The 12,627-nt window shown below is 38.7% G+C and overlaps 1 protein-coding gene across 1 annotated transcript in view; it reads right to left on the reverse strand.

Moving 5' to 3' along the window:
* Positions 1-12,627, reverse strand: part of SLC49A4 (solute carrier family 49 member 4) — a 64,826-nt gene that overhangs the window by 27,774 nt on the left and 24,425 nt on the right. The window contains exon 3 of the mRNA XM_058839266.1: positions 4,355-4,617. Within this exon, the coding sequence (XP_058695249.1) occupies positions 4,355-4,617 (263 nt within the window). The remainder of the gene's footprint in view (positions 1-4,354; positions 4,618-12,627) is intronic.

Here is a 12,627-nt window from a genome sequence, read left to right on the forward strand (position 1 = left end):
TTCATGATCAAATATTAAAGGACTAATTTTGAATTACATGTTGTCTTTTTTCCTGCTGTGGTGTAACTGCATGTTTCAAGGGCCAAGGGCAGTTTAACTAGACCTTCTCACTCCTCTACTCTTCAGAAAATAGATTAATTTCTATCTTTGTGCACACTGTTTTGGACACCATGAGCAGTGAATAAAGAACTGGCTGTAACTGATCACCTCAGACCTAAGAAAGGGATGAGATGTTCTGTCACTACAGGATGATTCTACACCGCTCTTCAGTAAAAACAGTAAAAACCCTCCTGCCTCTAGTCTACATATAGGCTTACAGGCATACATATGTACATGCACACACACATTTTAATCACATATTAAAGGAAAATTTGAGACTGCAGACAGGTATAGCCAATCAAGAACGTGATCACACAATCCCATAAGTTTTGTTCGAGGTACTCATTATTTAACTTTGTTATACTGCAATGCTCTAAGGTGAAAGGCCAGGTTTTTTTCTGAAGAATATGAACCACATTGATAATTCTTTTAAGTCATAGAAATATTTCATAACAAGTGCCCATCTGGGGCCTCATCTCTGCACTGCCTTAAGACTTCTACCAGTCAAATTGCTGTAGTAGGAGCAGTATAGCAACCCTCTTTTTCTCTTTTTTTTTTTAACTACTAAGTTCAGCATGCTGTCCTTGTAGTACCTTCTGGCAACTCCTTAATGTTTCCCAGTATTTCACTTTGCAGGCTAACAAATTTGGCTAGATAGCTCTGCTCTCATGCACAAATGGAAAGCGATGAATTCACTGTGGAAACAAAAGAATCTCCTTCTGTTGAAGAATATGAGTTTTCAGTCCCATCTTAGCTTTGTATACAATACTTACACCTCTATCAAAACTCCAGGCACTGCCAAACATCTGATTTCTTACATATTGAAATCCTTCCTTTGCATTACAACATTTCCTCAATAGGAAACCCATACCTTTATCTCCACTGTCTATTTTACCAGACTAGAGGAAGAGAAATACAATCTTAAACTTTCCCTGGGCAGGTAAGTAGTGACTAAAAGTAAGCAAAATTGAGAAGGTAAGAAATAGGTCAGTGCTGAGAGCAAGGGAGCTGCAGTTACAAGAGAGAAGCTCTTCTTCAGAAGCTGCCAGCTCCACAAAAGTACAATGGATGCTCTCAAACAGAGCAAAGCACACAGAATGGGGCAGCTCATAAATTAGTGTGCAGAGACACAGATATGTACAAATCTGTGTACTTGATGAGGAGTGAAACTGGAATGCTTCACAAAAGCTGGGTTCCATACCACAGTGACTTGTGACATGAGATGCCTGCATCCTAGCCTAGGAAGCAGGCACCCTGATGCTTGTGTAAACCCCAAACAGACAAGAAAGAAAGAAAGACATAAATAAATAAATAAACAAACAAGTGTTTACAGAACCACAAGCCTCCTTGAAAACAAAGTATTTTTCCTTCAGACAGGCTACTCATAGCACAAAATCCTGTTCAATCCCAGAAACCCTCCTCCCCACTTTGTTCAGTGGGAATATTCCAGGGAACATGAGGGCCCCTTACACACACACACACACACACACACACACACTTTTTTTAAATTAAAAACAAATAATGATTTTACATTGATATTTAGGAAAGCACAAGGTTAAAAGCTCTGGCTGAAGTCCAGAATAATTCATGCCTCCTTACGCAATTCAGGTAATACAATTCAATCCTGATCTGCTACATCTGTACTACTTGAGCTGTGAACCAGAATGTGCAGTGACACAGATGACACAGAAAGAGGCTGTGGCAATTCAGCTGAGCTCTTAGTCTATGTTTGAGATAAAGGAACAGCAATTTTTTAAAACACAGAAGAGACATGGGTTAACAGAGCAATTTCAGAATGGGTTTATAAGCAATTGCTTCGTAATCATGTTTGATTAAACATAAAAAATTTGCACACTCTTGGCACACTACTGATCCCAAGTTAACAATTCACATCATTACTGTCTTTTGAAAGACATCTTCTAACTTTTGGAGGCTGCTTATTTAACACTAGTTCACACAAAAGCAACAAGCTCATTAGAAATGTAGAGTGCTTACCCTGTGAAACTGGCTTTCCTGTAGTATCTGCAAGGACAAGTCATACCAAATCTGACCACACTTGCTGAAGAAGTGGGGAAGTGGGACATATGGGTCCAGCTTCTTGCTCTTCTACATTCTGCAAAACCTTTACTACTGATCTGTGAAGTCAATTTGAGCCAAGTCTTCTGCACAGCTGCTTAAGGGGACAAATAACAGTACCCTATCACACCTAGCAGGTATTTTTTTGTCCCACAGGTGAACAGAGCTGTCTGCTCACTATCACCCACCATGAAGCAGCTGTCCTTCCACCTCTGGAGCCCATGGGGCACAAGAAAGCACAGGGAAGCAGTCAGCAGCAACCTTGTGCCTTCAGCTCTCCAGGGGAACAGGGCTAAGCTGAGACAGAACAAATCCCATGAAGGATTCAAAGCAAACTCCTCTTCGACAGTTCTTTGCAATTTTAAACCAGTTGGAGGTTTTCCATCATTACTGTGATTCACTGCAGGCCAGCAATGCTCACAAAGCAGCTCTCTGTCATTGTCTGAACAGCTACAGGGTTTGCAGCTTCTGAAAATACACATCCCGTAGGACACAAACACCAGCACAAAGAACCCATCTCTGTTCAAAGCACTTTCAAATACTAAGTGACAAAACACAATTCCTAGGAAGCTGAAGAGCTGCTGTAGGATCATTGCTAGCTGGGACCAGTGATCCCAAACAGTTCTACAAGGGTATTCCGACACGCTTGCCAGCTCAGAAAGGAAGAAAGAGCCATGCTTAGACATGAGGCAGGCAAGACCTGAACCTTGGTGGCAACATCCATCCCTGTTTCTGAGGAAAATGCTTAGGAAAACCTCCCAAAAGAGAACAGAAAAGAATGTGAATCTAATGCACTGCTGAAGGCATTTCTAGCGCTACCAGACTCAAAACAGTGGTTTCAAGCACAACACAGTATTTCCCTAGGCACATGAATTCTTCCCTCTCCATGGAAAATCTGCGGACAGAGAGCTAAAGCACTTCTCCAGTTGCTACGGTTTTCCTCCCCTTATCTACTGCTCGTCAGGACAGCAAAACCTGACTTGCTTTCATTTCTCCTTCTTTCACACTAGCCATTTTCATCTTCCACAAGATTTTCACAGCCTAGCATCATATTTACTTGTGAAAAAGGCTTAGCCCAACCTGAATTTCCTTGTTGTTCCATCTGAGTCCAGTAAAAAGTAGGTTACTCAAAAATACTTAAAGTAATGATCCAAATTCTATTGCATTTTCTTTAAAACAAACATTAAAGTGGCCCTCACCCAACAGGAATATTAACTTGACAAATATTTTTAAGAATAATGTCCAGGAACAAATGATCACAAACAGCCAACTCAATCCCCTAAACCTCTATATAAACTACACAGTATATATATGTTAGGACTTCTGGAACACTTAGGACTAATTCCTGGCTGAATTTCAGAGGATGCAATTATAAGAGGGGAAAATCCCTATCAGATGCGCAACTCTTAATGCTGTACCAATTTATATCCACTAACACTCAGAATGCAGATGCTTAAACCACTTAATCAATCCTGTTTCCTTAAAGTTTGCTGATAATTTTTCTAAGTGGCAGGAAGACGCATAGAAGCCATTGCAATAGAAAGAGCAAAGATATAAAATCCAGGTTTTATCCAAGGTGAATTTTGTATTAGTGATTTTTTCCACTAAACTGTTGTCACTTCATTGAAATTGCTCACCAGTAAGAATTATGTGATTTTAGCTAAAAACAAAGTTTACTGTGTTTTAATTTCAATGTTTCTGATTCCGTAGATTCTGAAATATTAATAATCTAATCACATTTGAAAAGCACATGCAGGTCATAAATTAAGGCTCAGTTAATGCAGAAAATAATTTTATGCTAAAAGATGACTGAATTTCCATCCTTACAGAAACAGTAGAAGAAACCCAACTTGTCATGGAAACATATTCTTAATGAAAATTCAGTAAGCAAAAACTAGTTTTGAAGCTCAGGGAAACTCTAAGAATACATTTCTCTGAAAATCAGCCGATACAAACAACTGAATTACTTCTTTTTGAGTTAGTCTGTCCAAAACGCTATTTTAAAACCTTTCCTAGACAAAAGGAAAAAAAATTAAGCCTCCTGACTCAGTTATTTTCCCTCAGCCAGAAATTAGATCCTGTGCAAACCAGCCACTAGAGGGTAGTGGTTCTCAAGCACCAACCAAACAGGAAACAATGTACATTTTCTATGTTTTTAGGTGTTGTGGCTGACCCACACCTGCATAGAGCATGGCCTCGATGCGGTCCTTGATGTGCTGGGTGTTGCTGTGTGACAGCAGCTGGGCTGTGCCGTTGGGAGGAGGCACCACCAGAGGCCCCACCAGGAAGGCAGCAGCAGAGCCCAGCGAGTTGAGCAGCGAGGCGATGGCCGTGGCCGTGGCGCGTTCGTCCGGAGAAAACCACGTCGTGGAAAGGAACGGAGCCGCGTTCATCACCGTGGGCCCCGCCAAGCCGTTCAACAGCTGCCCTCCGTGGATCAGCCTGAAAGAGAGAACACACCACGGCCTTTTGGATGACAATTGCTTGCTGGGGTTTTTTAATTAAAAAGACGTGAGAGATACCGAGTGCTGGAGATGGAGCTACTGCACAAAGAAATGAAGGTCCTGTGCAAAAGAACGATACTCTATACGCTAAAAGAAGCCAAATTAGATTGATTTAAAGAATCCAGAGCTACTCTTTTCTCATTACCTCATATAAATGGAGAAGCAAATGTTCTCTTCAAAGCAGAAAAGGAAAAGGGAATAAAAGGGACTTTCTTTGCAGCGAAAAGGTATTATGACAGGATATAAAAGTAGAAAAGGTGTAGTAGCAGAAAAGCTCTAAATTACAAACATTGTAAACCTGACCCTCCTGCCTGCATAAATCCCAACCCAAGATTTAAATTAGTTATGGCAGATCCAAAATTGAAACACTTCAGCAAAATACTCTGCATATTTTTTCACTGCATTATTTATTTTTATTTACACACTCAGATGAGCTCTATGTGCCTACAGATGAGAAGGCCGGGCTGTTAGGGTTTCCAAGACAGTCGTCTTCTCCAGCAATCTGGCCATTCTCAACATACTGCTGAAACAGCCAAGTAAACCCAGATTTTTCTCATTTTTCACACTCATTGGGATTTAACAGATAAGGCTGGTGACAGAACATAGATAGTACTTCCAAGCAGTGAAGTCTCTGCAAAGTTTGGCTTAATATTAGTACAATGAACAAATACAGAAAAAACTTTTTGAAGGTTCTCCTATATGTGGAATTCAGGCAGAAATCTTCCACTTTGACTTTTCCAAACAGTAAAGAGCCATGGAAGGCAAAACTATTTTGGAATTTATATAAAAACTTCATGTCTAAAAAACAGCTAGAAAGTCACATGAGATATTGCAACCCTCCAAAGTAAATCTATTCATTGTGCAATAAAGTGGTGGCAGATGATATTTTCAAATGGGTGGTGTTATTCTAACCATCGCAGGAACTCAGTGTAATTGCTGCAAGACTTGAGTTGTGAGACATAAAAAGCTGCGGCCTGAAAATGGGGAAACATAAGCCAGCATTTAGGCAGTGTTTCAAGCCACAAATGGCTGAATAATATACAGTGCAGCAGGAGTTTTTTAAAGCACACAAAGGAACACAATATGCAAAAGAAATGCCTACAGACTCTTTACCGAATTAACAAGATAGACTGCAACAGAAAGGAATAGATGCTACTGATTCTCAGTGGATTGGAAATTAAAATTTTAAACAAAATTTATAAAAATATACAAAAAAGAAGCACTATCATATATCATCTGAAGGAAACTCTTTCTGAACTGGGACCGAAACAATATCCACTCTTACTTATAGGCAATTCAATGTTTTTGGATTTTTTTTTTTTTTTATCCTCACACAGAAATGACAGATTTCATTACTGGTGTTGATGATGTGCTTCAGATGGACATTACCAAAGCATGGTCAGGCCTTGTCAATGCTTGTTAAACTGTCACACACACTAAACCAAAATGAAAGAGTTTTAAATAGAGAAAAAGTACAATACAAACAATGCTCTGGTATTTTTCTGGAGGACCCATTACATCAATTCCCTACGGTTACTCTCCAGTGTACTCAGGTCAAACCAACGTATCCTTGTGCACTTTGGTATTTTCACTCTACTTATCTCACTACAGTAAATTATTCTCAAATTTTTAAACTGTTCTAGGGTATTTGCAGAGCTGTGGCACATCCCCAGAAACAACTGCATTTCATCTGCAAGTGAGATAACTACTGCAACATATAACGATTTTATTTTACTATTTCCTCCTGTTCCAAAGTGAATTTAGCATTTAAATTGTGTTCTTGTTACTGTATGTTTACAAAACTGTGTCACCACAAAATAACCTTTATAGTTTTGGGTGCCACTTCTGCTCACTGGCACCACTCTGGTATTACTGTTTTAATTCAAATATGCCTCCTCTGTAGTCATCCTAAAGACAAATAAAACTCAGTAAAATTAGAAAAAAGTACAACAGTTCTGCAGCATCTGTAGTCATGTAGGCACTGCATCTGACAGAAGAGGAAAATTTTTGTAAAAATACCCCTAAACAAACCATTCAACAAAAGCCCACAATTTATACATTGTGGAAATCACACACACATATTCCAACCATGTACTTCAGATTTACATTATGTCTATCAAACTTTATCATCTGAATAAAGCTCTACAACCAATCTCTATACTCAAAGGGAGCAACAAATGTTAATTTTACTTTGCAGATCCCAGCAGAGAAAGTAGCAACTTAATCCAGAATTTTATTTCTATATTAGCTTTTTGTCTTTGTTGTTTTGGGTTTGTTGGTTTGGTTTTTTTTCCAAAGGGTGAGGCAATTTTCCCTCTCTCAAGGTATCTTCTGTTGGTGTTTTCCTAGCTGTTCTCTCTCCAGCCTTGTCCTAGCTGGTGTGCTCTGTTCATATGGATTTGCATTTTTTGCATTTAGCAAGCCTGACATTATCATCCAGGGTAGAGCATCTCTTATCTTCATATTGTTTAATTTCTCAAGTTCAACATATTTGAGTTAATAAAGACTATTTTCAGACTAAATTGCCATCAATATACAGATTACGACCTCAAATATCTCCACATAAGATAACAGCTTAAACCCTATTTTATCTCTTTTTCAATACTGTCTTGAATTAAGCTACTTTTTCCTGAGAAAAAGATTATTTGCATGGTTCTTCTACACATCCTTAACTCATTTCCCCAGAGAGGCAGCGACGAGAGATTCAAAATGCAATTCAGAGCATTTACTAAGCTGCTGCTCTGGGAGATGTATGTAGCAGCTGCTCCACCTGACAGAGAAATATGAGCACAACAGTATTGCTGGCTTTTTGCTGTTTGTTACAACATCTTATCAGCACTGCACTAGATTTTGGTCTCACAGCCCACGAGTCTCCTCTCATACACCATCAGTGCTAAAAATTGCTCTAAGACCAAGAGAGGTTTGCTTCTGTTATCCCCTGATTTTCTTCTTGTTTCTGCTATTGAAAAGGTGCAAAGAGGAACTGCATTTTCCCCATCAATATTCCAATTTCATTCTGCACAACTTTCTCTTTCCTGAAGAAAGGGATGAAAAGATAACTTTAGCTCAGGATCTTACCCAGATGGAAAAACATTTTTCAGACTCATTACACTATCAAGTGTAATGTTCATCTGTTATTTACCCAGCGCTGTTTTCAGATGTGTTATTTATCCAATCATCATTTAATTATTTTCATGTATCAAAAAGTAGAAAGCTATTGAGGTCAAATGACAGAGAATAACATGAGCAGAAGGCTTTTTAATCACAATCATGACAGAGAAAATTGGAAAAAAGTTACACCAGAAATTAATTCTCGACTTACAAAATAATTGATGACTGTAGCTTAAAACAAAATTGAGGAAGTAAGTATCTATCTAAAATACTTTGTTTCTAACTGTTTCTAACTGTCTCAGTAGACAGGTCAGGACTTATTTTGATATGTCAAGGTTTTTGCACACCTGACCTCCCTGCTAATGGATTTATGTGCTCTGTCAAACTTGTAATTTGCAAAAACATGAGCCCTTTATGAGCCCTTTTAAACAAAAAAAATTAAATAATTATTTGTGGACTGATAGTAAATGGTAGTGTGAAATATCACATGCCAGAGCATCATAACTTAGACATTAGGTATGTATCTGTCTAAGAAAATACATATATGCACACACACACACATTTTTGCACAAAATAAAGATCAATTTTTTTCCCTAAACTGGCCTCTGAACTGCAAAAATACAGTACAAGGGACATTTCAAATACAGCAATAGAAATTAGAGAAGAAAAACTCTTATTGTACTATACTGTCACTTTTTTCTCAATTTTTTTATCAAGTCACCTCATAAATAACTTTAATTATGCAGTTTTCATCACTTCCCTTGATGAAGAAGTGATGTAACAAGAAGGCTTGATACTAGTATCAGGAACTGAGCTGGTTATACCTGCCTTATTCACTTCTTGCAGTCACTTGTTGCAATAGTCTAACCTGCAGCAGAATATAAAATCATGTAAGGCTATAAATGCTGGAATTACAGTATCACTGAGCAAACCAGGTATGAAAAAAGTGAGATTACACAGGAAAAAGGTTCTGGTGACTGATGATAATACCACAGAGTTAAGATGGTAAAGCATTTCCATTTACAGTCAGCTTTATTTTTCTTTTTCTCCTTGTACAAGTTGAAACTTTGCATGCATGGTCACAGTCACATCAGGTACTGGATTTGTTAAGCTACTTAAAAGCTGTGTGTTACATAAGTGCTTTGTCTAGGTAAAAAAATCCAGACACTTTGTGTTCCTACCACTGTGTGTCTAATGCCTGGACTTAGGAGAATTTTAAATGAAAGAAAATCTCATTAGTTTCTGTACTCAGGGGAAAAAAGGCAACACTGGAGGGAGAACTCAAAAAATTACTTTTGATACAATGGATTTAAATATCCAAAGCTCAGTTCTAAGATATGTTAAGTGAACTTTTTCTGGGAAGGCTGAGACTGGAGAAGATGGATCAGTATTTTAACTGATTCACAGTGTGGAAAAAGCATGTTCACCTTTTCTTTGGCAGATAACACAGTGAAGAGCAGGGCTGTCAACCCCAGGATGTTGCTCTGACTCTCTGAACACAATGACCCCAGGAAAATTCAATTCCTTTGCACCTTAAGAGGAAAGCTCATTTCAAAAGCCCCGAGAAGACATGATTCTGGTGGAGGTTCTTTTGGTGAAACTTCTACCATGCTTTTCCCTCTGGCTGCCATGAGAATTGACCACTTACCCACTTTTAAACTTCTATGCAAATGCAACAAAAATAAACTGCAATTTGGTGTTGCCACTGCTGGGCAAAGTATGAGGAGCAATGAAGTCACTGAGTGCTTATTCTGCAGGAAGACAGTGCTACAGTGTGCCACTTACTACGGAAGAGTTTAGTACATGAACTGTGAATGCCAACAACACAAAAAGCAATTCTGGATAAAGTTGATGTTTTATAGAAATGGATGGCTAATATTTCTTTCACATGCCTGACAATTTCATTTACTGAAACAAGTAGATTGTTCAACTCCTGCTAATTTAGAAGACAAATAGGTTTATGTAGTGATTAGCTGATTGTGGGAACTCCTGGAAGTAAATGAAAGAGACCCTTCCACTGGTGGACTTCACAGAACTTTTGAAGTGCTATTGAATTTAGTGTCACTACATGGCAACAAAGCAAGCAAATACCTCCTACTCTAAGGGTCTATACTGACGTGATGCAAACTGCTTGCCAAAAGCAAAGCATATGAAAAGCCATAGACTTACCCAGATTACATATTAGAAGACTGATTATACCTCAGAGGGAACCAACATTAGCTTTTTCAAGAACCACTTCTGATTTTTCACAATCAAGTTACTAGAAGTGGATAGAGCTTTTCCTTTAAACTCACAAAAATAAATACAACAGAAGAACCTTCTAGTAAGTTGAACTTTTTCAGGCACTTTTAAGGCAAAGAAAACTAGGGAGGTCAAATTCATGCTTTACTGCAATTCACTGGTACAGAGTATGGGGAGAACCAATGCAAATGATATTTTGTTTATACCCCAGAGAGAGCACATTAAGGCTCTACGTCTGGAAAAAGACTGGAAAGAAAAATATCTCTGGGTAAAGCAATGAATTCATCTATTAAAAATAACATTCTGATAGATGAATTTCATGGAAATGTACTTCCTTTCAATATTTTCATTAAATTATATATTTATACTACAAAAGCTTTATTTTCCTCTTCTGGATATTCATGGGTTGAGGCCATTAGAATTTTTTAGCTTGTTTTTGATGCATGCAATCATTGATATGTGGGATAATTTAAAGCTGGTTTTCCCCCCATCAGTAAGAAATATTATTACAAGCAGAAAGCCTGACTCACTGTTTGGTACATTATCACCAGAAATAGAATTAAAAAGAAAAGAGAAAACTTGGAAATGCACATTTAGCCATTTTCATCAAGAGTTAGACTCATGTTTTACCCCTGTATGAACCACACAGCACAGTCAGTCAGACCATCATGGGAGTGGACTTGGAACAGAGCACAACATCTCCATCCCAGGCATCCCAGCCTCATATCTCTTCTCCCACACATAAAGAAAACAGAAAACACATTTACAATGGTCTAAACGAGAGTGAGTTTTTGGATTAAATTTAAAGGATTGGAAAATCAGAGTTACTCCAAAGCTTATTACTGAGAGCCTGCCGAGAGAAACGAGGATTTGCAAAGGGAGGAAGCAGCAATCTCAGGCCACAAGCCTGAGGTGTCCATCAGACATCCTGACAGAGAAGAGGGATGAGGTGGGTGTACAGTGAGACCCCCTGGCACTGTGGTGACACATTCCTTTGCATCCTCACTCTGCATTATTGTGCAGCCATCACATCTGGCACACAGCTGTGGTTCTTCATTTTATCCAGGTTTGAAAGATAAGGGCACAATGAAGTCAAAGCTGAGGGGTTTTTTTAATTAAAAGTTCTGTTTTCTTGTTTTTCTTTTAAAACTAACCAACTCCACAAAGCCATTACTAAAAGAAGAAATATTTAAAGCAGCACTAATAGAGGACACGCTCATCAAATATGAACAGACCCAAAGTACACAACATTGTAAACACGAAGTAGGCAATTACATTATGGGCTAATGAGGCAAAACATTCTGAAAAAAAAAATTAGCGAAGTGCACCAGGACTGGCTGCTATTTGGGCTGCTGTGGCAGAAAGCTGATTAGGATTACTTAGTACAAAAGAGGTCCTAAGTAGGATTTTTTAGTAAAAGAGTAGGAGTGTACAGGAGATGCAACACATTAAGGAATGGGATAAACAAGACCTATTTAAATATTCCTGAATAATTTTTCTTAAGCAAATGAAAGAGCAAGAGGGTGTTTTGATTATAATGCAGCAATTTCAGTATAAATTCAATTAATATGAATTCTTTAAGGACTGAAATTAGCCACCATAATATGAGTCACAAACTAAGGCAAAGAGTTCAGCATGATTAAAAAATTAAAAGCATTCTACAGTTAAGGATACCACCTGCCATTATATGAGATGAAGCTAAATATCCCACAGAGAATATAAATTCTCTTCCCTTCCAGAACAGGCTTGCACTAACTGAGGCCCTGTAGAAGAGCTGCCCACTAAATACTGCTGTAATACCAAGCCCTTTCTGAGTTTCTTTTAATGTACTCCAAGACTTTACACAGGGTCTGTAAATTGCTAATTCAGCAGCCACACTGGCTGCAGGTGGATGACACCCACAGTGCCATGGCCAAAGTCCAGAACAGGAGCAAAAGGAAAAGGGTGTTTATGACCAGAACTGTCAAGTCATCTCCTTTTTCCACTGAGGCTGCTCCAGCTGAAGGAGAAGCCCGTTTGGCTGGCCCCTGAGTGGTGGCACTGATCAGGAGCTGCTGGTGCATCACAGGACACGAGGCTTGAGCAGTGGCAGGCAGGACCACTGGACAGACAGAGGGACACTAAATCACCCTCCACTACCATCAACAAATAAGCAAAGCTGGAAAAAATCATAACCACTTAAAAACAACTCACAGGACCTTTCATCTAAAATAAATGCTTTGGAGCAGAGGTTAAAAAATAAACCCTCTGTACAAGATGAAGCTGGTGGAAGTAATAAAAACAAGATAAACTGTTAAATTACAGGGGCATAAAAAGTAAGTATTCCCCATGCGAACCTACTCATGAATGACCTGTTTGCTTTTTTTGCCACTTTCCTATTTTTCTGACACCATGGATTAACCCAGCTCAGCCTTCCCCCAGCACTGCAGCACAAACCAGCACCATCAGCACCAGGCAAGTGTTCAATCTTAGCACTTTCCCCTTCTGCTGCTGAGCTACAGCACACAAACAGGTATTTTTGTTCATCTTTCCACTCCCAGACCCTCACTTTAGATTAAATAATTTTTTCATTTCTCTTCCCCAGTGAGGTAGGGAG

This window comes from Poecile atricapillus, chromosome 5 (assembly GCF_030490865.1).
Source record: "Poecile atricapillus isolate bPoeAtr1 chromosome 5, bPoeAtr1.hap1, whole genome shotgun sequence".
NCBI classification, from domain to species: Eukaryota; Metazoa; Chordata; class Aves; order Passeriformes; family Paridae; genus Poecile; species Poecile atricapillus.